The sequence below is a fragment of the Mustela nivalis genome, assembly GCF_964662115.1.
Source record: "Mustela nivalis genome assembly, chromosome: 9".
Classification (NCBI taxonomy): Eukaryota; Metazoa; Chordata; class Mammalia; order Carnivora; family Mustelidae; genus Mustela; species Mustela nivalis.
Genome location: NC_139028.1, coordinates 100,841,694 through 100,868,869, shown reverse-complemented (window position 1 = coordinate 100,868,869; position 27,176 = coordinate 100,841,694). Strand labels below are relative to the sequence as shown.

Here is a 27,176-nt window from a genome sequence, read left to right as displayed (position 1 = left end):
CTGCTCTAATCTGTAGGAGAGTGGGGAGGGTGCATGGTTCCAGATCTCCAGTTCCCAAAGCCCCAGGAACAGACACATTGTCCTCCCGCTGACCAGCTGACCAGCCCGCCTTCCTGATCACCTAACTCCCGACCCCTCCCCCCACTCACCCACAAGGAGCACCCGCACCCTGTCCCGCCCCCACACACTTCCTGAAACGCGCTGTGTTCTCCTGGCCCTGTAGCAGGACTGGGCTCCAACTAGAAGCTCTCCAAGCCCTGGGCGCCCACAGGCCCTCTACTGGGGTGGGAGACCCATCCACCAAGGCCAGGAAAGTAGGCAGAGCCCCAAAGACACAGCCCATGGGAATATGGAAGGCCAGAGAAACAGACCACCCACCAGTGGCCTCATTTGGTGCCAGCTAAGCTGTCCCTTGTTTAGCAAGTGAATTCACCAAAGCTCAGGGAAGCTAAGAAACCAGACCCAAGCCCCATCACCAGGTAGGGGACAGAGCAGGACGCACACTGAAACCCAGGCCCGCCTGCCGCCCTCTCATCCCTCTGCCCCCACCCCCCCATGCCTGTCCACCAGGGACACTCCCAGAGGACTGCCTACCTAAAGTGTGACGGCTGAGTCTCTGCAGTGTAGATACAGCCCCCCCACTCTGCCCCGGGGCACCCATCGATGGGGTGAGGGTGGGCTACTCACGAACAGCAGCAGACACTTGTTCTCGCGGACGGCCCCGCAGCAGCCCAGGAAGCCCAGCAGGAAAAGCAGGCCGCCCATGGCCAGGAGGATGTAGGCGCCCGTGATAAGCAGGGGGTTGGCGGCCACGATCTCCCGGAAGCCGGTGGGGTCCACCATGACCCAGATGCCGATGCCCAGCAGGCAGGCCCCGCCCAGCTGCTCCCAGGGTGGGTCAGGAGTGGGGAGAAGAGGCAGACAGGGTGGGGGGGGGTGGTTAGGCACTCCACATGCACACCGTTCCCCCCCGCGTGAGGCCCTATGGTATGCCAGGGAGCCCCTAGGAGCCCCAGAGAACTGGGCAGAAACCTGATTTGCCAGAGACCAGTGTCCAAGCAATGCTTTTCACTGTTTTGCATTTTCAGGGTTACCCAGATCTTAAGGGCATCCTCTAAACCCAACATCTGATCCACGCCACATTGTGGGCTGCTGGGGTTCATGTTCTGGGGAGTTTATTTGCCACTTTTAGAGTCTCCTTAAATGTCAGCGCTGCAGGATAATGAGGTCACTAGTGCAAGCCTCTGATTCCACACTAAGCGCCAGAGGGGGCCCGTGACTTGCTCAAGGTCACACAGCAAGTTCACGGCAGAGCCAGCGCTGAATCCCAGGCTTCTCTGACACAAAGTCCACAGCATACCCTCTGAGGCCTCTACCATGCTAGGGGCTGGGCAAACGTGGACACGAGCTGGCCCCTTTGTCCTCAACAGGAGCTCTCATCAGCATGGGCTCACCACACTCAAAACAGCTCCTTGAAAGCCTTCTTGTTTATGTCTTTTTATCTACGGCCCATCCCTCCAGGCCTTACTCATCTTTGGAGAGAGGCAGCTTAGTCCAGAGAAAGGGTGGTGTCTCTTGCCAGCTGTGTGACCTTGGGTAAGTGGTTTAGCCTCTCTGAGCCTTAGCTTCCTCAGGGGTAGAAGAAGATACAAACTCCACCCTGCCTAAGGTGACACCAAGGAAGAAAGGCCAGTGTGGATAGGAATGTTCTTAGCAAGTTTCAGTAAATATCCGTTCCATTTTCCTTAGGGACAGACAAGAACTGGAAGCAGATCTGTTACAAGAGAACAGTTTGGCCTCATCGGGTTTTGAACGGCTGAAGTATCTGAAATCCCTGTGTGGTGGGAGGACCAGAGGCCCCCAGAGGTCCCCCAGAGGTCCCCCAGAGGCACGCGCCAGCAATGCCAGGCTGTGGCTAAGAGCAAACTAGTGAGCTCTGGGTGGTTGAGAGGGGTCCGCAGGCGTGGCGAGCGGAACTGCACAGCTTGGGTCTTGGAGCAGGAGACAATATTTTTAGTACAGGGGTCAGAGCAGGGGAGTGAAGGAGGGGCTAGAAGGACCCATCACTGGGTGGGGAGAAAGGGAAGGCCCACAGGGACTGCTGATTACACAGTCCCCAACGGTCGCCCTGTGCCGGGTCTCACCTTTCTCCTCCGTCCCTTACAAATGCTCTGATAAAAGTTGCCTTCCTGCTCGTTGCTCTTAAGGTTTGGGGGTTCAACAATTGTGTGCTGCTTCAAGGACACAGACTGAACTGCCTGAGGACATACAGCCCCATTTCTGGTGAGGACCCTCAGCCTTGCCCAGGGCCAGCCAGCTTGGAAGCTGGGTCTGGAATTCACATCTGGAGGGCTCCCTGTGCTTCAGGATTAGGGGCAAGGGAAGGACTCCACGAGAGTTGCTGGGATGCATGAAAAAAACAGAAGGAAGAGAGAGAAGAGAGGCAGAGAGAGTCACTCGTGACCAGAAAGGACCTCTTGTTCCCAGCGACCCTGGCCTGGAGGGCATCAGAGGACTTTTACTCACCCACGACCTGGCTGCACTAAGGTCAAAGGTTGAGGTGGGGTCAGGAGAGCTGGGGTGGGGGGTTGGCTTAAGACTCCAGGAGTGTGGCTTTGCTCCTGGGAGAGGCCAGGGGCTCAAGCAGAGCCTGCGGGAGTGGGGGTTGGCTGCTGCCAGCAGGTGGGCTGGGCTGCAGGGCGCTGGGCTGGCCCTCAGAGCAGCTCAGAGTCTCTGGGCTTTCCAGTACCGAATCCATACGCTGGATGCCGATGGAGCTATGCTAGAGAGACCTGGCACATTCCAGGCACTTCCTAAACGGATCTTGCTTAATTTTCAAGAAAACCTGTTGAGGTAGGTAATGAAGGGATGAAGATACTGAGGTTCAGAGAGGTGAGATGTGTTTCTGATCACACAGCTGGTAAGATGCAGAGCTGGCTTTGAACCCTGGCTGCTCCCAGCCCCAGAGAGGTTTCAGATTACATGGTGGGGGGGTGGGGCGGTGGGTCACAGCAGCTCGGACAGTCCACTCTGAGGCCCGCAGCTGCCCTGGGGCTCAGGGTTGAGGGGGGCTGTCTCAGCTGCCCTCTTCTCCATTCCCTGCTTCTTCCCAACTCTCCACCAGGGGTCTGATCCTGAGGCAGCCACCAGGACGAAGGCTCCTACCCTTTTGTCAGAGGGCCTGAACCATCCCAGGGGCTGTACCAAACATCTCTCTGTGACCATGGGCTCTTCAGAGTGGGGCAGGCGCCACGGGGGCCTCTCGTCCAGGAAATTCTGGCTGGCCGGGTCCATTTGCTTCTGGCACTGGCCCCTGTCCTGCCCCCAGGACTCTGCCCAGTGTGACTATTTCTAAGCCACGATCTGTTCTGCCCGCCCAGCAGAGGCCTCAGGGGACCCTGGGCACGTTCCAGCAATACTTACAAATATGAAGAAATTGAAGACGAACATCAAATACTTCATGCAGCTCAAACAGTCGCCTTCCATGGTGTTCTACCTGCAAAAGCGCAAGCGCCTCAGTTTCCCTGCTGGGAGACCCCACCTGGGAAGAGTCCTGGCCCCTCCCCCCAGGGGTTCTGAGTGGTCAGCCCTGCCCCTGTGGCCAGTGTTTACTCTCTGGGAGGTAGCTCTTTACCTCGTGGGACCAGAGTTAGGAGTGAGTCATTTGCTGTGTGGTTTTGGGCAAATCACTCTACCCCTCTGGAGCTTGCTCTTTCCAACCTGAGGAAGGAGATTAAAAAGAGAAGCTTCCTCCCAGCCGAATCGCGAAGGTTCACGGAAATAAAGCTGTGGCACACTTAGAACGGCGTCTAGCAGGTGCCAAGCATCCAGGAGGTCTGCCTTGGGACCCAGCCTGATGGCAGAGGAGAGCCTTCCCTCAGGCTGAGAGCTTTTAAGAAATTGCTGAGGCCACAGAGCCAGATCAGAATCCGGGCCTCATAAACTTCCTGCTGCCCCACACAGCCTCCAGCCTGCAGGACGGTCTAGGGCTGTTCCACGGGGCCAGTGGAGGGGTGTCACAGGGGAAAAGTGGGGGGTGGGCGCCTACCTAGGGGTCCAAGCCCTCTTCCTGAGGCCAAGCCCTCCTCATGCCCTGACTATCTCTGTCCTGAGACCTACGGCATCTCAACTCCCTAAGGAGCCTTCCCCGTCTCTGCCTAAAAGTCTGCCCCCAGTAGTGAGCCCCTGCATATGATTCCGTTCAGCCAGCATTTACTGTGCATCGACTGCGTGCCAGGCACCGGAGCCTGAAACCAACAAGATGCAGCCCTTCCGCATCCCCGGGGGAAGCAGGCAGCATCTGCTCTCACGAGTCAGACTTCAAGCCCATGGTCACGTCCATATTCAGTAGTCCGTATTGCCATACTTTCTTCATGATAGCCCCCAGGGGATTAAAAAGAGAAGCTTCCTCCCAGCCGAATCTCAAGGATAGGGGTGTGAATTGAAAAAGGGGTCTGAGGTCCACAGGAGTTGAAAATACCCATGCCAACCTCCCCCAGCTGGTAAGGGGCATGGCTGCAGCTCAGTTTGGCCTGAGTCCCACTCCAGGGAACCCTGGAAGGTGGTCTGCCCTTCTAGGACAGGACATGGTGCAAAGGGTTCTGGGAGTATGTGTTGGGTGATGTCAAATGTGGGGAAGACGAAACTTTGTTTCTTTCCACGGTTTTCCATCCTCCCTCCGGAGAGAGCTGGGCTCAGTGTGCCTTGCCCACAAGTAAGCCTGATAAGTCCTGCTTACCCTGGTCATTGCCAGGCTTATTAGGATTAATCTATATCATCATAATCTCCATTTGGGGAGCACCTGCTGTGTGCTAATACTGTGCCGAGTGCTTTCCACCTATGATCTCATTTAAATCTCCTAACGGCCAATGAGGTGTGGGCCCTAGTTATGGCAAATTTTCAGGTCAGCCTGGCAAGGTGTACGTGATTATCGGCCACAGAGCGTGCAGGAAGCAATGCTAAGATCTGATACCAAAGCCCATGCACAGTGCCTGGGACACAGCAGGCTCAGCAAATCTGCCCCCTGCCAACCCCAGACCATAACCCGATGCCCTCCCAGCAAGGAAAGCCTCATAGATGGAGCTACACTCGTCTCCTGCATTCCTAGCTCACTGTACTTGGTGATGACAGGACCAGCCCCACGTGGCACTTTGGTCGAGGCAAGCAGGTTTTTAAAAAGTGCATTTGAATCCATGCAGAGAAAAGCAGAGGCAGACCCTGCCGTTGGGGAAGGGTGTGCAGAAAAGGCTGGTGCCTCTCATCTCCTCTCCTTGTGGTTTTTGCTGGTGAGCCAAGCATTGACCTTGGCTGGGCAGTGGCCATGGCACCACTTTAGGCACCTGGGAGTCCATGAGGAAGGTGCTGGGTCAGGCAGGCAAGGGCTCTGGGCCCCAAAGGCTTCCCTCCTTTCGTTGCCCAGCTCCTGCCAGCTGCTCTGCTCAGCTGATCGTGTCCGATTGAGGCCAGAGCCGAGCAGGGGACACTGAGGCAGGGCCTAGAACTTCCGAGCCAGATGCGCTTTCTTATTTTATTGGGTGGCAGAACCCAATGCATCAGGAGACACCATGATGAACCCAAGACCGCTCCAAGAGAAAATCAGGCAGTGACCCTGAGCCGAGGGATCCAGGCTTGAAGCCTTTGTGCTTCCAAGGTGCCTGGCCCAAGGGCTTTTCTTAGATCAGGTGAGAGAAGAAGGGGAACACAGGGCTCCTGGGGTCACCTGGGGTCACCTGGCTGGTCGCCACCCCTGGGAATAAGGGCATGAGCATTTAGTAGGTGTAGGGCCCCATCCTCCACACTAGACACGTATGAACTCACAACAACCTACGAGATTAGTACAATCATCATCCCCATTTTCTAGAGAATGAAACTGAGGCAGGGAGAGGCTAGGCGACTTGCCCAAGGCTGCAGCTGGTAAGTGGGGAGGTTGAGATTTTAACCCAGGCTGTCTAATTTGGAAGAACAAAGGATGGAGGGCATGCATGCGTGTGTGTGTGTGTGTGTGTGTGATGCTTCTTTCCTTCACTGAGCTGTAGCCTGACTTCATGAAGTGCCATCTGCCTCCAAAGCTAGAATCTGGTGACCCCACCCACTCCATCCCAGGGATGTTTCAAGCGCCCCCAGCCTCTCTGCTCCCACCTCCTCTCTCTCACCCACATGTGGCCTCGGCCCAGGCCTGGTCTCCCTACTTCCAGCCACACCCATTCCAGCCAGTGATCCCAGAGGGGCCTTTCAGCAAGGCATGTCCAGCCACATCATGTCCCCTGCGAACCGCCTAGGCTCTCCAGGAGACCAGCTGCCCCTTACCTGTGGACAGCGAGGTCCTCCAAGACCCCCACAGCCACCTTTTTGTCCTCCTTTGCCCCATCGCCAACATCAAAGAACAGTCCCCGGAGCTCACTTAGTGCCTCCACTCAAGCTAATCCCTTCTGCTGGGATTGCCTTGCACCTCCTCCCTTCCCACCTAATCCCTGTTCATCCCTCAAGGCATCACCTCCTGCCCTGACAGCGCCCCCTCCCCCCAGTCCTGTCCCTGCCTTCCCAGGAGCTCCCACGGCCTCTGCTGATCTCCACCGCTGCCCCCTACACACACACACACACTGTGTGGCATTACGTCACCAGCCTGGAGGCGTGGGATGGCAGCTGTGTCCTCCTCCTGGGGCGCAGCAGGGATTGGTACGTGGTCTGGATTGCACAAAACCTGGCCACATAGCGAATGTTAATTAAACAGCCTGGGCAGGAAGCCTGGTGCGAGGCCAAGGGCTTTGTGGGTAGCGCGTCTTTGTGTCCTCCGACCCCTCCAGCAGTTAGAAGGAGGGGGGCATGAGGATCCGCACAAGCAGGGGGGCTCCCAGCTTCCTCCTTTCCTCTCTCTGCTGTGCCCTCCAGAGTGAGCACAGTCCCCACGTGGCTCCTTCTGATGCCCCATTGGCCTGTCTTTCTCTCCAGATCTCCCGATAGGCAGGATCAGGAAGACCTGGCCCTTCCTTTGTCCTGGGACCCACCCTCCCAGTGGGTAGTGGGAGGGCTGAGATTCCTTGGGGACCCCCAGGTCTGGCTGGCCAGCTGTAGAGCCAGCCTGTCTTCCGATTGGTCTGCGCCGGGGCCCACCTGTACTTGACCATCTTGACCCTCATCCTTAACTGTGGTGATCTCTGTCTCCTCCCAGGGCAGCTCCCCAGGAGGCCGTCTCCAGGCTCACCTACAGCGGTGCCCCATCTCCAGCCTTCTAGAAACAGCATGTCACCTGAATTTAAACATCGTGGTTCTGAGCATAGGCTTTGGAGTTGAACACACCTGGGCTCCGATCTTGGTTCTTCATCTTTCTACCACTGTGTCTTTGCTAAATGACCCAAACACTGGGAGTCTCAGTTTCCCCACCTGCAAGAATGGACATCAAGGGCCCACATCGCAGCATGTGGTGAGAAGTCAGTGCCTTGCTGGCCTGGAGTGGGGTGGACAGCTCTTCCCATGGTCACACCAACCCAGCAGGTATACGTGACTCCCTGAGCTCAGGACCCCAGGACAGTGCCCTAAACCCTAGGTCCTGCATTCCGACCCCCCTCTTCCTTTGGTATCAGGCTGACCCAACCCCACACATCTGCTGAGACTTGGCATTCTCATGTGCCAGCTCCACGGAGTGCGTGCCCGGACTCTTTCAATGATCCCACAAAGTGCAAAGCACTGTCCCTTGTACAGATGAGAACACCGAGGCTCAGGGAAGCCAAGCACCCTGCCCAATATCCCAGGGCTTGTAAGCACGCCGCTCAGCTCACTCCACATCCTGTGCTCCACCTGGCTCTGGGGGCAGCTTTCAGATAGAGAGAAGGGCAGAAGGAGCACTGGACTGGGAGTCCAGAGCCCGAGCCTCCTACCCTGCAAGTCACTTCCTCTCTCTGGCCTCAGCATCTCCCTCTGCAAAATGATGGAGCAGTTTCACGACTTGTCAGTTCCTTCCATCAGGCTTGAACTTGAACTGGATGGGCCTCTGGAAGGCAGAAGGGACAGCCTGACTAAGATGCTGGGTGTCTGTAGGGGTCCAGGCTCTAGCAGACCCCTCCTCGACCCACTGAGGCAAAGCTGCTCTCCATGGAAGGGCCTGGCTTCGGCTGGCTCTGGCTTTGTAGCAATTAAGGGGCATAATAAATATGGCAGCTCATAAACGGGCTACCTATATTTATTACATACCGCGCTCGTTACAGATTACATCTAATGGGTAGCTTGCGGCGTGCTGGGCTCCTAGACAAATGTAGTAAAGGGAGTGTGTCTCCTGGGAAGAAGAGCCTCTGACAACCTCAGAGGTGAGCAGGTAGAAAAAAAGAGATGATGGGAGCCAGAGGGCGGAAGATCCAGAGGCCAAGTTTCCACTCCAGGGTGAGGGGTGTGAGTGCAGAGAGGGTGTTGGGGCCTGACCAGGGATTGAATCCCACCCCACCAAGCCTAGCTGGTGGCGGGGGGCAAGTTCCTAAACCATATACATCTGCATTTCTTTGTCTTTAGAATTAGTATAAAAATGATGGTTTCCATGCGATGCATGGAAAATACAGAGCGCGGGGCTCAGTAAAATGACAGCTGATGCTAGAACAGCCAGTTATCAGCGGGCGGATATTAAATTCTTACCATGGGCCAACGGATAGGTACAATCTCAATCATCTTAAAGTTCCAGGATAGAGGTAATGTCATCTCCACTTATCAGGTGAGGAGATTGAGGCTCAGAGAGGTGCCATCACTCATCCACACTGTGTGACTCATGTCACACAGCACAGAAGTGCCTGAGTCAGGATTTGAACCCATGTCTGTCTTCATCATCATTTTCGATAAGTGCTAATTCCCTTGCCCCCTTCACCTACTCTTCTCCACGATTCAAGCCCGTCTTCATACCTCCAAGGCCACCTCATTTCTCCCTGTCCAGGGCAATCAGCCTTCTGGGTCATTAGCCACCGCCAGGGTGAAATCACAAGACCGATGCCTGTCAGTTCCACCTGCCACCAGGCGTTTCTGAGTGTGGGACACATCTCCTGAGCCAACTAGCCGGACAAGAGGGACAGACCAGGGAATCCCTGGTACCTGCCTGGGTCCAGTGAGAGCTCCAATCACCCACAATGCCTTTGGAAGTTAAGCGAATCACAGCCCAGTTCCTTAATTTACCTCAAAGGAGGGTGGGGACAGAGACAGTCTCCGGAAGGTGAGCTGGGAAGAATCATGAAACTATGAGGTCCAAGGGCTTAGCTGTTTCTCAGAAATGATGTTCAAAGGCACTTATGAAGGAGCAAGGGAGGTCTCTCTGCTGAAGGGAGAAAATACACCCTCCCTAGGGCCGGGGGTGAAAGGCCCACTGGGGTTTCCTCAAATCCCTGGAGGTGACAGGGACCTGGTGGGGAGCCTGGCCCTTCTACTTTCCAGCCTCACAGCCTTGGACAAGTACAGAGCTTCTCTGGGTCTTTCCTTTCACATCTGTGAAATGGGGCCAGGAATGCTGGCCTCCTCAGGAAATCATCTGCACCGAAGATTGAACGGGCACAGACGCAGAGCTCCTGGCACCACGCCTGGCACTCGATGGCTCTGTCCGTTCTTCCTTCCCTGCCCCCCAAACCCCCACCGAGGCGGCTCCTCTCCCTCCTACTCTCCCAGACACCAATACACAGGCCAAGTTCCCCACAGAAGGACAAGAGAGGATTCAGATACGGAGGAGGATTTCTGAGTGGGGAGAGCGGTTCTCAAACGGGATTCCCCGAGACTAACAATTTCCTAAAGCTATTTTCAGGATTGCGAATAAACACTCAGAAACCATCTGCTCGGCACCGGCTGCCTCAAGGGGCAAGGAGCTTGGGTTTGGGGGGCAATTAAACCAGCCCAGGGTGGGGACCCTACTTCTTGGGTTGTTCAGAAGTTCTGGCCCCCCGCTATGTATGACTTTGCCGTACAAAAATGCAAGAGAAACTGCAGTGTATACCCAGGAAATGACTGGTAAAGGCGGCACTGTTTGCTAGAGAACATCCTTTTATGTCTTGGGTCCCAGAAGGATGAATTGTGGGAGTCAATGTTTTAGGCAGAATCGGCTTCGTGTGCGTTCAACTCCCCACGTGCAGGGGAGTGGGTGAGGAGCTGCGGTCCCAGCTGCCCTTCCACGCAGGGGTCCCGCCCCAGGGTGAGCATGGGGGTGGGCGTGGGGGGCTTGCTGTCCTGGATCTCATGGTCTCAAGGCTCCTGTTATGGTGTACCCTCTCCTGGCCTAGTGACGGCTCTGGGCTCACAGACGAGTGTTTCATCGTACAACGTGACCCCAGACACAAGTGACCATTTCTCGTACAATGAAACCAGGTGGCTCAGAGCTTTAAGGGGATTTAAGTGAAACTTTTCATTTCCCTAACAGAAGTTCTTGGTCATGAGCTGGTAGCACAGCTCTGACCGGTCGGCTCCCCTCACTTTGGAAGCAAGAAAAGAGGCAGAGAAATGGAAAGAGGGTGCGGCCAAGTCAGCAGACCAGTTAGCGATGGATGGTGAGCCAAGCACCCCGGTCTACCAAGGCCAAGTCAGGGCCCTGGGAAAGCGCTCCTGGTTCAGTCCTGTGCTTGCTGATCTCGGTAGCATGAGTATCCCCTTGTTAGAACTCATGCTCCTTGAAGACGGGGACTTGGTTCATCCACCGCCTGATTTCTAACATCCTGAGCAGTGCCTGGCACACAGTGGGTCCGCCATTCAGACGTCTGAATGGGTGAATAGTGGGAAAAGAGAAACTGAGACAGAAAACAGCGCAGATCTTGCAAATCAGAGAAACAAAGAGCGGTCAGAAAGAGAGGGAGAGACAGAGAAAGGCAGACGGCAGGCGGTGACGTGGGCCAAGACAGACTGAGAAAGAGCTGAGGACAAGGCCGGGCATTGTCAGGGGACAGGGCAGCGGTACACAGGGAGAGCGGGGCGCCAGGGCTGTCTTCTTACCTGGGCAGCGCTTTGGGCGTCAGCAGGACAGAATCTCCCGGTCAGAGGGGCTCTTGTGTGTTCTTTTATTGGCCCAGCTTGTCCTAGAAGGGGAAGATATTCAATTACTATAGGAAGTCAGTAAGGAGCAGCCACATTCTAGAAGCTGTTTATGAAAACCTGCCCTAAGGAGGCACACAGGGCAAGTGTCTTGCTAATCTGGGTCCATTAGCGCTAATGAAAAGCTCTTGGCATCTGGGCCCACTCCAGCTGGGGAGGCCTGCGCGGGGTGCCTGCCCTCGGCCCAGAGGGGGAACCGCAGCTTTAAGACACTTTCAGCGTCTGGCACAGGCTCGGTCTGCACTGACACACCGCATGCGGCCAAGGCACTAGGAGGACAAGCGGGCGTGGTGACCCACACACCTGGACGTCACCTGGGCACCTGTGGGGAGGCCCCAGCAGAGAGTGCCTGCAGGGGTGTGTTCCGCAAACCCCCCTGCCCCAGAAATCCTGGCTCCTGGGGGAGAAAAGCAGATGCCGGAAATCGTTGCTTTGGGCTCACAGAGGACTTAGCCTTCTGGCCGGAGCCAGACCGCAGCAGTGGAAATAAGGGTTGCTCTCAGTTGTCCAAATGGGCCAGATGGAGGCTCGTGTCCAGCCACACCTAGGGGAATCCCATGGCCTGGAAAAGTGAGGCTGTGGAACTTGGGCGGCAAGGGGCATTCTCATGGCGGGGGTTGGGGGAGACTTGGGGGTCTCGGGGGCCCGTTGAGATCCCTTCCCGTTCACATCAGCGGAGGGCTGGTGAATGAAAGACTCCTCTCCATCCACACCTGTACCAGCTCAGGAGACACATTTGAGCACCTACTGTGTGCTGGGTGCCATGTTAGGAACGGGGACATGTGTGAGCCCCCACGGTTGGTGGTGTTTGGGACTGGAGACGCCAGTAAGCTCGCCCTCTGTGTCGGGCGGTGGAAGAAATTAGAGGAGACAAACAAAGGGAAGACAATAGGGCTGGGAACTAACTAGGGGGACTAACTGTCCACGGGTGTAACTCCATTCCACTAGGGGCAGCAGGGCAGAAGAGTGGTTCTCAGGGAAGGGGCGGCCCAGGGGAGCAAGTCTCCAGGAAGCATGGAGGTGAGGCCAGGCAGAGGCCAGCAGGGACCTCCCTCCCTCCTGACAGCTTGTGGATGCCCTGGGAGCCGGTACCTTGATTTGGCTCAAACACACCCACATGGCAGACTTGTCACCTGCCTGCCTCTGGATCTGCCCCAGAACTTTGGGCTACAGGTCACATGTGAGCTCGCTGGGCGCTCACGACACCTGAAAACAAGGATCCCACAGGCATGGCTGTTTCCCAAGAGGAAGCCCTGCCTCCTTGTCATGGGTTTTCCCTGCCCCATTGTATGGTGGCTCCTGGGCTGAAATGGGCTCACCCCTCTTTGCGGTTCCGACTGCCCTGAAGAGCCTCCCATCTCTCTTTGCCCCTCTTGCTCCCCCAGCCCAAAGCCCGGTGCCTGACTTGTTTCCTGACCCAGCAAAGAGCTGCACGAGGGGATGCTGGCAAAGGGTGGCTGAGGGATGCCTGCCACATGTGTGCCACCACAGCTGGGACGGCACCTGCCTCAGCTGGCTCCCTGGAGACCTTCAGAAAGTCACTGACCCTCCCTGAGATGCCAGGCTCTTCTCTGAAATCTTTGATTCTTGATTTCAAAGGGGGTTTGTAAGCATTCATGATATGGGGCACCCACGGGGCACCGTCCGTTAAGCATCTGACTCTTGGTTTCAGCTCAGGTCATGATCTCAGAGTCCTGGGATCGAGCCCTGAGTCTGGCTCTGCCCTCAGAGTGGAGTCTCTCTCTCTCTCTCTCCCCCTCTCCCTTTGCCCCTCCCCCCTGCTCACGCTTTCTCTCTCAAATAAATAAATACATCTTAAAAAAAAAATTCGTGATATGAAGCTTGTGAAATTGACTGATATGATACAAAAACCCTTGGAAACCTCCGAGCACTCTTCCCATGCGGAGCTGGTATTACTAGCACCATCATAAATCAGAAGTAAGTGGAATCATCAGTGGAGGTGGGCATAGGTGAGAACTGTGGCAAACGGTCTGGTTGGGATGGCTATAAACATCTTTCCCCCAAGTGGCTCCAAACTCCGCTACAATTTGCGGTAATTGGCTCTAACGGTAACTCACAGTGCGGTGTGCTAACCACGTAGCAGCGTCTGCTAAGTACTTCTCCTCTGTTCCCCTGCATGCTCCATGCCTACGAGTTCGGCGCCGCTACTATCCTGTGTTCCATACGAGGCAGATTGAGAGAATGGAACGAACTGGCCTGAGTTTGTTCCCATGGCCAGCCAGACACGGCCACGATTCAGGCAGAAGCCGCTGGACTCCAGACCAGAGCTCCCGACAAGACACCAGCCCCTGGAGAGGGCACCCGAAAGAGGAAGAGCTACGCCTTGGGCTTCAGAATTTCCAATCTGGGGCTGCTCTGTCCTGAATCAGGCAACCAGGCAGACTCCCAGGGAGCCAGCCAGCATTGTTCCCTGTGCCAGCTGGAGGCCCCAGGGGGATGACCCAATCCCGCCACCTCTTGACAGATGGGAGCCCTGAGGCCCAGAGAGGGGCAGAGACCGGTGAGGTCACGCAGCGCCGCGGGGTTCTCCTGTGCAGGCCCCTGCCTGGGCCAGACAGCTTTATTAACCTTGCCCCTCCTACCGCCTGGGATGGCGGCTCCATCCCATCTGCACAGTGCAGGCCTGGGAGGGATCCTCTGATTAAGGAGAACAGCTCAGTTCATAAATCACTCCTTTTACTCTCACTGCCCTCGGCCCCCCCGGGCATAATTTCTGGAGAGAGAGAAAGAAGGAGGCAGGTGGACATGAGCAATGGAGAAGCCTCATGGGAGGAAGCAAAATGCCGGTATGGGGTGGGTTAGAGAGCCCAGAAGACTCTTGCAAGAGCCCTGGCCAGGTGAGGCGCTGTGGGCCAGGGCAGAGCCTCAGTGTCCCCCTGGAGCCATCACACCTGCAGCAACCTAGCTTCCCCCCAGTAGGGCTCTGCCCCGCCAAGCTGCGAGGCCTGGGCCAGTCTGCCTCCTCAGCAATCGTCTCCTCACCTGCAAGATGGGGGTTTTCAGAGTTGCTGCAGCCCCGGGGATGGGTGGTTGGCGGGGGTAGGGTAGGGGAGTGGGGGGAGGGGGGATGATGGAGCTGAAAGCACTTGGGTGGCTGCACACCCAGTTCCTTCCTTCCTGCATGGCAGGACCCCGCTAGTGCCAGCCCTGGGCGTGGTCCCAGGCACAGACACCAGTGGCTTTCCTTCCGCAAGGGCTGACTCAAATCTAGTGCCTGGTCACAACCCCACGCTCAGAGAGGAATGTTAACAGCCATCCCAACCAAGCGTTTTGGGCTTCCCTAAGAAGCAACGGTGGGGCTGGAGAGGGCGTTCGGAGCTGGGGAGGCCAGGGTCCAGGGAGCACCGGGCCCTGATAAGGCACTGGGTCACGGATGTTTACCTAGAGCAATCCTACTCGATCCCACAAAAGGCTCTGCAAAATAGATGATGCCACCGTTATGCCCCTTCACAGCCTGAGAGACCAAGGCACCTCGGGGCTAGAAAGTTCCCGGAGCCAGAACCGATCCGAGATTTGCCAGACTCTGAGACCCGTGTTTGTTTCCTTCATCAGGACACGCACGGGGCAGAGGCTTGTCAGGAAAAAAATGATTCTTGCCATCAGGTTCAAGGATAAGGGGGTGGGGGGGAGTTATTTGCTTGCTAGCTAGGCCTGCTGGGCCTCCTCCCAAGACAGACAGTCTCATAAACAAGCAATTGGCCCGAAATCCTGGCGTGCCTAGTGATGGCACAGACACGGGGACATGGACACAGCTGAGCGGGGACTCAAATCTAATTAGGCTCCTGGGGGCGGCGCCATGAAGGTTAACCAGGCACAGCCTTCCAGGGATGCAGTGGGGTCCCAGAAGACAGCCAGCCTCCCCTGTTCCCCAGACTCACAGAATCCTGGATGTCGAGGGGACAGAGCCTCTGATCCACAGGGTCTGGGAAGGCCCCATGTCTAGGGTGTGAATTGAGTTAGGCCTGGGTGCTTGATCCCTGCTCAACCCTTTCCCCTATCCCAGAACCCCCATGGGGCTGTTTCCATCAGAGACTCTTCAAAGAAGGAAGTGCCTCAGTGAGGGTGACCTCCAACTGCCTCTTTTCTCAGTGGATGCTGAGGCCCAGAGAGGTCCAGGGTCTTGCCCAAAGTCACACAGCACAGCTGGAAGCAGGAGCTCCTGATTTTAAGTCCACCACTCTTCCCCAACCCCAGGCAGCCTCCCAAGACTGACACCTGAATTCATTTGGCTCCTGAAAGGACACAGCGCATGCCACGTGAGTGAATCCCCCCATCACCCAGGAGATGGGCATTTCAGCTCCACCAGCAAAGAAACTGAGGCTCAGAGAAGTAATCTCAATGGTCCAAAGTCACACAGTAGGTTGGAAGAAGGGTTAGGACAGACAAAGCAGGATTCCTTGTCCTTCTGCCCTGGCTGTCTTCCGGAGGTGTGGCCCTAGGGACTTTGGGCCTGCTGAGGCCCATAGTAACCTTTGCCACAATGCACACTTTCCATTCCCTCCATGGATCTGGGCTGGACCGAAGCCACAGAAGGGGTCATGCCAGACACAGGACAATGGGTCCATCTTCCTGCCTTGGTGCTCCAACGGCCTGTTTGCAAAGGCCTCTGGGGACAAAGGTGTGCACCCTCCTGCAGAGACTTTCACTTGCCACAGTCAAGGGGCTAAAAACAAGGCAACCATTTTGAACCTGGGCGTGAGCAGAGAAGAGTGGTCATTCAGTGTGCCAGCCACAGGATTTGGCCTTAGGACACCAGAGCCCAAGGGCTGGGAGGAACAAGGGCAGGACAAGTACCAAAGCCAGCCCTCCTCCCAAAGTCCTGCGCTGTCTTTGGGCCTCCCTGAGCCCCGGGGAAAGGTTCCCTGACAGCCTGCCCTGGGATCTGGGGAAAGGGAGGCAGGAGGAGGAAATGAGAGGGCGTTCCAAGCAAACAGCAAGGCTCCCAGGCCCCAGGGGACATCGTTGCGGGACGGTGACAGGGACACTTGGGTTCTGAGAGATGGTGTAGGTTCCAAGAAATGAGGAAGAAAGCCAGCCTTCCAAGGAGGGAGCAGTCAAGAGATTTTAATGATCTGGAATTAAATTCTGCCTTTGGAGAGAGCCTGCGGCTTGGTGGGGGCGGGGGGGGAGCGGGGAGGCCACATCTTTTCTGCTTCCCCCAGAGATCTGCGATGGAGATCTAGGAGAGTGGTCAGTGTCCCCTGGTCAGGCGCGGGCGCTCTGGGCCTCCCAGGCGCCCCGCCCCCCACCCCTACCCCACCAGCCCTCCGGTCGCTTTCAAGGAGCAGAGTCTACACAGAGACCAGGAGGAGCCTACAGGCCCAGCATCCTAGCCAGGCTTGCTTCCTGAGGGGCACCCACAGGAAGAAGTGTTGGGGGAACAGCCCCTCCTCTCAGTTTTCTAGTGTATCCCGTGCTGTCTGGAGGGACGCTGCTCCAGAAAGGAGGTCAACCCCATCCAGTGGCCAAGGACACAGGCATGCGGGGCAGGGATGCGGGGTTGGGGAGGGGACCTGTCTAAGGGCACACGGCACAGTCAGGGGCGGAAGACATCGTCCGGACCCCCTAGCTTGGATGGTCCCTGCCACACGTTGGGGACAGCCTTGCCACACGCTGGGAGTGGCCTCGAAACTCTGCCCGGGGAAAGCCCACAGGAAAGGTTGAATGTGGCTGTGGCTCCACAACAGGAAGGGGCAGGGAAGGGGGACACCAGACGTCTGAACATACCACTGTTGCCGAGCCTCTCCCACAAGACAGAAGCCCTTGGGTGGCCAGAGCTGTGTCTCCCGCCTCCTCTGAGTCCCTGCAGGGGACACACAGGGTATTGGCTGGGGTATTACCGATCTAATAACTGCTTCCTACGTGCCAGGGATGGTGCTGAGCCCTGTTCCCAACATCACCATCAATGGGCCAACTACTCCCAATTCATTGGGGAGTGCGGAGAAGGTGAGTGAGCTCAGAGAAGCTGAGTGAGCATCCCACAGTGGCCCAGCTGGCTTCAGACCCCCGAAGGCGCACTGCTAGGGGCTGAAGCACTGACTGGCTGATGGGCTCTTAGACTGCTCGGGGCAGAGCCACTGGTGAAGAGAAGGAGCCGGTGGGCGTGAGGGAGTCCTGGGTTCGAGTCTGGAAACCCTGTGTTGCCTCCCTTCTCTAACCCTGAGTCTTTCCCATTTGCCATAGCCAACTGCATCTCTAAGCCTCAGTGGGGAGCAGGAGTCCCTAACCCTCCCTCCATTCCCACATTTCATCCCCCTTCAGGGCCTGGAGCTCCAAGAGACCCCTTGAAAGACTTTGGTAATCCATCCCAAAATATGCAGGGCTGTTGCTGGGGCAACCTGGCTAGGCTACACAGACCGGATTTAAATATTTAATAGCTTCTGGGGTATGAAGGGGGCCTGGGAACAGGGCAGAAAAGGGCACAGGTCTGAAGAGGGGAGGAGGGGTGTGGGGGGAGGGGGGAGAGGGGGAAGGATCAGGGGAGCCCTGGCATCTCCTGCCAGATAGGACCCCCACCTCCCAGGAAGGGGAGGGTGCTGAGGGCTCCAGGCTCTGTGGCTGCCACTAATGTCCCACAGGATAAAGCAGACTCGGACTGGGAACCAGGCAGTAGGTGAGACCCAGAATTCCACCAGTAGGGGAAGTAGGGTTAATGAGGGGAGGTGCAGGGGGGTTCTCTTTTGTAGGTGGACAAGAGAAACTGACTTTTTAAAAAAATAGGGCCTACTGTCCAGTGGCCACCGTGTGACGTTCTTGCCTGCTCTCCTTTGAACTTCACTATCATTCTATGGGGCAGGCCTAGTATTGGTCCCAAGTCATAGCTGAGAAAAGTGGGATCAGAGACATGCAGTGACTGGCCCAAAGCCACACAGCTGCCAAGTGGCATACATGAACTCAAGGCAGTGGGTTCCAAAGCTGGTGCTTTTTCTGCTCCATCTATCGGGATTCAGGGCCAGAAACACTGCTTCCACTGGTAGCAGCAACGGCTAGCATATACGAAGTTCATTTTATGGGCCAGGCAGCACATTAAGGGCTTTGCATGCCCTAATTCACTTAACTCTTATGATGACACTGGGAGGTAAACACTGTTAGACCCATTTCACAGATGTGGAAGCTGAGGCCCCCAGGGGGAAGTAAGACAGCAGCATCACAGGTAAGCAGGGGAGCCAGGATTCAGGCCCGCCGCTCCCGGTCCACTCTGGAGCTGGTTCTTTTCATCCAGTTCTCTTACCCCACATTCAGAAATGTGTGTAAGAAAAACAATAAATGAATTAAAATCAAACTTAAAGTACTTTTTTGTTTTTTTTTGCCCCGGAGCTTTGACCGCATCCTTCCAAGTTGGATAGGATGGCAAGAGGAAATTCTTCCAACGACTTAGCAATATGAGCCAGCTTGAGGCTTGCCTTCACTGACTTGCTCTCCACACAAGGCACATGTGCAGAAACCCACACGGACCACAACGCGACCCAGCCACGCAGACCTGCGCTCACAGACAGACAGATACATGTGCTTGGACATATGTACAAATACACAGACACACACACATAGATACCCAGACAGATAGAGCTACGTATACACAGACCAGAAGGCACATGCGTGCGCGCGTGCGCACACACACACACACACACACACTCACAGACAGGTCGATTGGGTCCTTTCTACCTGATTGAATGAACTACAGTATCACAAAGACAACCAGAGTCATCTGGCCCACACCTCTGCCAACGTCAAGGATAGCTAAACAGGCAAACCGAGCTGAACTTAGTCTTAAAGATCTTCCGTAAGGGGCATAAACCCGTGACTTTATTCTGATGTCTCCTCAAGGAGGGAAGTCCCTCCTGGCATCTAAGGAAATTCTGTCCGGCTTGACATCAATCACAAGCACAATGCTTTCCCTTAATACCCCGCTTTACCCCTTCTTCCTCACAACTATCCAGCAAGGCAGGCAGGGTGGAGATGATTTTAATTTACAAGGAGCAGGGTTCAGAGGAGTTAAGGAGATGATTTTAATTTACAGAGAACAGGGGTCCCTGTAACTCCCTGAGCAGAGCTCAGAAGAGTTAAGGAGCTTGCCTGAGGCGACACAGCTCCTGTTCAAGGTAAGTGTGGATCCCAGGTGTGGTGCCTTCCCTTTGGCAGCCATTATTTCAATGACCCAGGTTGCTGTCAATGTCCTGTCAATTTCACTTTGCTCCTCTCTGCCCTGAGCTTCTTAGTATCTTAGCCTGTGTGTTCAGTGAGGGGACTTCTCTGGTCCTGGCTCACGTCCATCCTGCCTATGTGATGCCTGGTGCAGCATGGAGGGGAGGCCCCTCAAAGCTGGGTTATCCCAGGTGATCCTGAAGCTTCCCTATCCTGAGTTAGCGGGTTTCCTGTACTGGGGCAGACTGGGTGAGGCTCCCCGCTCCTTCTCCCCCAACGGGGTGGGAATCCCTGAACTCCCCTGTACCCCCTCCCCGCCACGGCCCAGGAACTGTCCCTGGAGCAGAAATCAAGCCTGCTCCCTCCCCCTCCTAGCCTCCTGTCCAGGGCAGTCCTTGCCGCAGTTACATTTGCTAGGCAATAAATATTAGAGGCACTGGGTCTTCCCAGGGCAACTGCATTGAGTCTAGTCACCTGGCCCGAATTAGGGAGGCCACAACCCCTTCCCATAAGGAGAATGACTATAGGTATGTGCAGCTCAAGTTTTGGAGGGCAAACACCCAAAAAACCGAGAGAGACCGTGTCAAAGCTCCTGTCTGGCTGAGAAGAGCCTGTGAGGAAATGAATCAAAGAAAAACCTGGGGCGGGGCCTGAGCAGAGGGACAGGCTGGAGTCAGAGAGCCCTGTTTTCTTTCCTCCCCATAAAAAATTAACCCAGCTGCTCCGAGGAGGAGGGTCCTGAAGAAGGATGCAGGTCAGGGGTGGGGGAGGGAAAAGGCTGGGCTTGGGTGGAGACAGGGACCAGGGGTGTGGGGGTGTGGGGGCTCAGACAAAGGGGAATGAAGGCATCCTCCATCCTCCACAGAAGCCCGTCACCAACCCCACCAAACATCAACCCCACCAAACATCATTACTCTCAAGCCAGGAAAGATGCTGGCAACCTTGCCCGGAAGCTTTGGGGGTGAGCAAGCATTCGGTCTTACCGGGCACCCCAAGAGGATTTCTGCTTCCTTCTGACAAAATCCTAATAATGAAAAATAAAACTTCATCAGGTCCTGGTTTCTCCATCTGTCCAATAGCATAGAAATCCCCACCTCGAGTTCTTCCCATGAGCTGGTGCTGGGCAGGATGGAAGACCTCGGGAAGGGGACAGAAGAGGATCTACCAGGGACTCATCTGAGGCAGAGGTGGCAACTTTTTCCTTAAAGAGCCAGACAGTAAATATTTGAGGCTTTGCAGACATATTGCTTCTGTCACAATGATTCAACTCTGCTTTGTTGGAGAAAGTGGCCACAGATCACATGTAAAGGAATGGTCATGGCTGGGGGCCAACCCAAGTTTATTTATAAGAAAAAAACAAGGCAGGATTTGGCTCACTGATTGCAGAGCCCTGGCCCTAAGGAATATTTGAGGACTGACCTTGGGTTAAAACAGCAGATTAGAAGTGAATGTGGTCCCCCCCCCCAACCGCTCGGCAGGGGGCAGAGAATGGGAGAGAACAGGGCTGGGTGTTCCGAGAACGGGTTCCAGCCCTGTGTCCAGGCTAGGCAGCCGCTGTCAATTCATAACACCTCTCTGAGCCTCAGTGGCTTCACTGGGCACACAAGAATAAAGATGGAAGCAGCTCCAGGTTATGGGGAGGGCCCAGGATATGGGGAGGACCTAAGCTCCCCCTAAGGTTATGGGGAGTGCCTAAGGGGGCCTTTGTGGGTGGGGAGCAGTGCCCTCAGCAATCAGCAAACCCTGGCCGAGAGGCTAAGTTAACCACAGCAAGCAGGGCTCTGGCTGTGCCTCTGGGAGCTAGTCAGGGGTGGCATGTGAGGGTCTGAGTGTCTGAGGGTCTGAACAGTCCTTGGGGGAGCTTTCCAGCTGAAGGGGCTGGAGGAGTTGGAACTGGTCACCCTCTGATGCACCTGGCCCTACTTTCTTGTCTGAATCCTGGAATGCATCCTTTGTCAAACACTCTTTGGAGTGGGGCTCCCCTGCACCAGGACTGCCAGAGGACCAGGAAGGCTGACCCCATGGACTTGGCCCTGCTACTGCTGAGTCCATCACATGGAGATACCATGTCTGGCCAGCCCTGGTGGGCCTGCCTGCTGCAGGTCTTCTGTGGTTCTAACAAATGACAGATGACCCAGGCAGAGCCTATTCTAAGCCAAGGATGCGCCCTCTGATTCACCTCTTGTGCCTGGGAAGGCCTAACAGCAATGAGAAGGGGCAGAGAGGCTGGTGGATGGTGTTGCCAACTCTGAGCCAGTCATGGCCTTTGCATCCCCAGGGAAGGGAGGAAGGTGTTGATGATGGCGATGATAAGCTAGCATTGACAGAGTGCTTACTACATGGCAAGCATACGTCTCAACACTTCATATCGATTAACTCATGTCATTTTTGCAACAGTCTCTGAAGCAGGCACAATTATTATGCCCATTTTACAGACAGGGAAACGGAGGCACAGAGAATTGGAGTAACTTGGCCAGAGTGGCACAGCTATTAGGCTGGCATTAGAACCCAGGCAGTTCCAGCATCTGGGTTTAGAGGGTGTCTAAGATGTCTCAGAGCTGGTGGGGTAAGCCATGGAATTCTCCAGAATTAAGAAACCCACTAGAAAAGAGGGCAAAGTGGGGGGCTCAGGACCTAGGCTTTGCTTTGCCACCAGTCAGCAGCATAATCTTGAGCAAGTTACTCATCCTCTGTGGGCTGCCCTGGGGAGGCAGTGGCCAAAGGCATTAGAGGGACAGGGGGACTCCTCTCTCCCACTCACTACCAGTGTGGCTGTGTCCTCCATGAGCCTCTGTGGACCTTGTAGTCTCGTGGTCACGGGAGCGCCGATGAGATCACTCTGCCTGAGACATGAGAACGCTCTCGAGAAGCTGGAGCCCTACCGTCATTCATCTGGAAGCCACACCTCCTGTTCGGCCATCTGAGGCCCGGAGCCAAGTTCATGGCTCTCAGCGCCAAGGCTGAGCACACATCTAGGGATCATGGGCTCCACTTCTGGGTAGAAAGGATTCAAGGATCGCCCTTTTAGGAACGGAAATGGTGGTCTGAATACGTGACACACAGACCCCATCATTTATAAACATGCAAACACAGCCCAGTCCGCAGCCTACAGAGGAATCCAGGGGACAGGGTTTAGGAAGGCTGGCTGAAAGCAGCACTTGGGGAGCAGAGGAAGGTGGGACCCACCCCTTATGGACACAGGATCACAAGTGCATGAGCTTGGCAGTGAAGGCCCCATGCTCTCTGTGCACACTGGGGCTGCTCTGTGGCACACACAGCAGGCGTGCCAGCACCCCCCACCCCCCATGTGTCCTCTGCACTGTGGGGGTGAAAGTCCTCAGAAGGGGCTTCAGGCTGAGCTCAAATCACCTGTTTTGCAGTTCCTGAGGTCAGGATAGAAGGTATGTCCTTGGTCCTGTTATCTGGGTTCAAGTTCCAACTTTATGGCCAGCCTCTGCCTGTCCATCTTAGAGTCCTCTCTTTGCCTCTGTCTGCTCTCTGTCCCCCTTCTAAAAGTGATGGCAAGCGTGTATGCACTCGCATACACACACACACACACACACACACACGCGCGCGCGCGCGCGCGCGCACTCTGACCGTTTCCTGGGGAGGTGGAAGGCTACCTGTTTATGTCAGCTGCCACACTCCCCTGAAAGCATACCTCAACAGGCCTGGACACAAATCCCCTAACCCTTGCCCTGGAACTGTGACTCCCAGCAGGTGGCGGCCACAGTTAATTTAGAGGCTCCGCATGTCTGAGCCCTTCTACAAAGCTGGCTTGCTGGAGGTAACCTCAGGGCCTCTGGGGCCCCGCTGGGAGGAGGGGGTCTTGGGGTGCCTCCTTGCTGGGAAGAGGAAGAACCCGGCAGGTGTTTCATTTCCCCCCTGGCAGCCCCATAATTAAGAAAGGAAGCCTCAGCAAGTTCATGGGGCAGGAGCCACAGAGGGATGGGGCGGGAGCAGGGGTGGGGGTGGGGGCACAAGGAGCAGGCTTTACAAGGAGGCTGTGTGACAAGGAGGCTCCAGTGTGACCTTGAGCAAGTCACTTCCTGTCTGCGCCCCTCTAAGGAGACTTTAGAGCCACCAGGCCCTGACCACACGGGCAGAGCTAGGTCACGTCTAGGCGGACCCAAACAGCAGGATATATGGTAGCTATCTAGAGCACCGGGAAGATGATTCTGAGCTTCGCTTGAGGCAGTTATCCCATTATCCCGTTATCCCGTTATCCCTTACAAGCTCCATCCTTGGTGTAATTCTGAACAGCAAATGTTGGAGAAGAAAGTCCGTGGGAAACCGGTCTCCTGCAGAGGCATCATACGGGGCTTTCTAAGGCAGGTGTTCCAGTCAGAGCTAACCCCAAAGAGAACTCGGATCCCATTACCCGAGGGACAAGGGGTGTCAGGGGTGGGAATAAACCTTGTCCTCACTGTGTGCCCTCCAGGGCAGGCCGTGCCTCCCGGGTCAGTTGGGGTGACACAATGCGGATGCACTTAGAAGCAGGCCCGGCATGCAGCAGGGACCCCTGCCCCGGGAGGGCCCCCTCGCATGCTGGGCTCCACGTGCCTTCACCTGCACCTCAGCAGAACCTTCGGCAACATTCTGAGGTATGGATACCTTGGATGCATGAACTGGAAAGCCAGGCCTTTCCAGCCCTCTCTCTGCTACTTTGCAGTGACCTCACCCCATTTTAAAGTTGGGGTTCTCTCTGAAATATGGATTTAGGGATCCTTGGGGCAACCTTAGTGGTGATGCCCAGCTGCCCGGCTGTGCCCAGAGGGGACTGACTTTCCCAGGCAACAGCAAGCCCAGGACTGCATGATCAGCCAGGGATGTGCGGCCCCAGCAAAGTAGGCAGCTTCTCTCTCTACCACTCTGTCTCCTTCCCAGCTTCTCCCCCTGGGCAAGGCTCAGCTGATGGGGCTGGGATGGAGCAGGAGGCTGTCCAGTCAGAGGAGGCGAGCCATCCCTCAGCAACAGTGGAGAGCCCGGCCCGGATCCTCCTTCTCCCTCACCGCACAACAGCCATACTGGTCTCTTGCACATGGCAGGCACATTCCTACCTCAGGGCCTTTGCACCTGCTGGTCCTTCTGCCTGGGACCCTCTTTTCCTCAGCTATTCCACATGGCATAATCCCTTGTCTTTTTCAGGTCTCTGATCATATCTTCAGGGAGACCATCCCTGACCATCCGCAGGCCCTCTCCCACCAGCCTGAAATGGTCCCTCTCCCGAGCCACTGTCTGTCCCTTTGTGGTTCCTGTTATTTATCTTCTTTCCCCTTCCTTCTAATGCGGGAGGGGAGTAACTCTGTCCTCCATGTTCATTGCTGAGTCCCAGCTTCTGGTATGGTGCCTGCTGCAGAGTGGGTGCCCAGTGGATGTTTGGGTAAGGCAGGAACGAAGGAAGGGAGGAAGGAATGACTCTCTGTGTGGGCCTCTTTCACAAATTTCCGATTTAACTCTTGTTTAAAAAACCACCAAAAGACGCAGGACCAGCTCTAATCTGTGGGACCCAGTAAAAATGAGGGACCTCTTAGGCAAAGGCTAAGAATTTCAAGATGGCAACAGGAGAGCATTAAGCCAAGTGTGGGGCCTCTCTAAGCATTGGACGCCCCCCAAACCCCCCAGCTCTGCAACTTCCCTGATTGCATACTCTGACTCCAGCCCTGGGGACTTATTACCACTGCCGTTGTGCAATTCAGAGAGAAGAGGATCAGAATGGTGTAGGCGCTGGGCCGATGTCACACAGCATTATGCTATGGCTTAGCCCTTACAAACTCTTAGTCCCCAGTTCCTGCAGTGGCTACCGAAGAAATCTCATTATCCCCACCCACCTAGAAACCCGGGGACCCAGCCCAGAGAAGAAAGCAAGAGAGCAAAACTGCCTGTTAATCTCCTATTTACCTCACAGATTCATGATGTATATGTGTATCAAATATCACTATAAATACACACACACACACACACACATATACATATACATATATATGGGATTTCATTTCAAAATATATCCACGGTTATTTTAATATCAAAACAAAGTACTGTTTTCCAAATCTTTGAGGAGTACTGATGTTCTATTAGGACATATAGGGCTAATCCTGAGAGTCTGGGTGCCCCCTGCTCAGCAAAGGATGCCCCAGGCTCCGTGGGTCCCCACCATTCAACTGAGAAAGCATTATCCTGGGCAGAAGACCCCAGGATAGGCTCAGCAGCTCGCACTACACAAAAAAGGCTGGCTTCCATCCCTCATTCATTCCCTCCCGTCTGCTTGGTCCAAAGGGAAACCTCTTCCAGGGTGGCCACAGACCCAGACGGCCAGGAGCCTTCCACAGGCCTGGGTCGGAGGCCGGATCTCATTATTCCAACAGAGACAGAAGGGAGCCCGGCTTGGCTCATTCCTCCTGGGGAAATGTGCCTCGGCCTGTTAGCGGGAAGAGGAGAGTGTTATTACCCTGCTCAGCCAGCCAGGTTCACTCGCCTCGCTAATTGGAACACGTAATGGTTTGTTAATACAGTCTGATTTCGGGAGGCTGGCGCACAGGGGTCTCCGGGGTCGGGGTGCGGCGTGGGGGCAGGGAGCCTCTCATGGTATCGCCGAGGAGGGCTACGAGGGGGGACTGAAACGCTGTTTGGTTTTCAGTGCTTGTCTTGCACAACGATGTCTTAATCCATCAGCCAAGGGCTTGAAGTCGGTTCTATTGCGGTGCGCGCCCGTGTGTGTTGATATGTGCATATGCACGTGTCTGAGTGTGTCTGGGTGCACACGTGTGCCCACAGGGAATGTGATGGCCGGCGCGTGTGTGCCACTGTGGGCAGAGCTCTAGGACCATGAGGATGGGGGAGAGAAGAGAACATGGCTCCATCACACCTACGGGCAGAACACAGTGGTCTAATTTTGAGAACGCAAACAAAGACATCTATTTTCCCAGGAATGGCTCACCCAGCCCCTATTAACACTAATTAGGAGGCCTGGGAATTCCCCATAACTTCGTAATTAGTGTTAACAGACTTCACAGGGGCTGTGAAGGAAATGGAACACCCCCGTCCTGTTTTCACAGCCACGGTGTTGATGGTGTGGGCGACACCATGCCCCCCCACCGCCCCCACAAGGCACCGGGGTTCCCCAGGGGGTCCCCGATGTCCAGACTGCCCAGGAGGCAGTCAAAGGAGGGTGGGGGCACCCTCGCGGGAAAACCCACTGGTGTGGGGTGGCTGGAGGAATGGGGGCAGGAGCGCAAGGAGGACATGGACATTATCTCAGGACGAGACTCCGAGTTGAGCTTTGGGTCTGGAAGTGGAGAAGCAGACAGAGCACTCCCTGCCCAGGCCAACAGCCCCAGCCACCTGCCTTCTCAGTGCCTGAACATGAGGATGAACCATAGTTTAATGGCGGCTCCAAAGAGCTGGCAAGATGGCAGCCATCACCTCCCAGTGTCATCAGGCCCCCTCTGCGCCCTGCGGCGCCCTGCAGCCAGACGTCTTAGGAAACCACAGCAAAGCCGTTATGAGGACCCCTCAGCTGCTTGGCGGTGGTGGGGTAGCCACTTCTGGCAGCTGACAGACATGGGGCCTTCCCAGAAGCAGCAGGGCAGGGCCCCTGCCCACAAGGCCTCATTCATACACACAAAGACACCCCCCCCTCCACCGGCCTCCACTCCTCAGCCCCCCGCGGTCCTGCTGCAGGCCTTGTCAGGGTCTGGGGGAGCAGGTGCCAGCGCTGTCCCACTGTCCCCTGTGTCTGCCCCCCTGTGCCTCTGCCCCCACTGGCCTGATCTTCCAGCCCCCACCCCCAGGAAGCGCTGTCTGTCTGTCTAGCACTCTGGGCCTGGCTCTGTTTCTAGAAGACAGCTCTTTTGTTCTTTCCTGCCTGCCCAGAATCTGAGATTCTCCATCTAGGAAGGAGCTGAAAGGCTATTTTCTTAATCATATTAAAAAGGGTTGAGATGGTATCAAATACTAACTGACTTTTGGTGATGTTT

At 55.7% G+C, this 27,176-nt stretch overlaps 1 protein-coding gene across 6 annotated transcripts in view; it reads right to left on the bottom strand.

Annotated features, from left to right (window-relative positions):
- Positions 1-27,176, bottom strand: part of TSPAN18 (tetraspanin 18) — a 177,557-nt gene that overhangs the window by 15,877 nt on the left and 134,504 nt on the right. For 5 of the 6 annotated variants that reach the window (XM_082684050.1, XM_082684051.1, XM_082684053.1 and 2 more), the window contains 3 exons: positions 10,939-11,021; positions 3,424-3,496; positions 688-882 (listed from right to left, as the gene is read on the bottom strand). In XM_082684050.1, coding sequence (XP_082540176.1) covers positions 688-882; positions 3,424-3,486 — 258 coding nt within the window. In that variant the 5' untranslated portion in view covers positions 3,487-3,496; positions 10,939-11,021. Of the gene's footprint in view, positions 1-687; positions 883-3,423; positions 3,497-10,938; positions 11,022-16,785; positions 16,841-27,176 lie in introns of those variants that run through there. The other variant, XM_082684055.1, reaches the window with a different exon arrangement.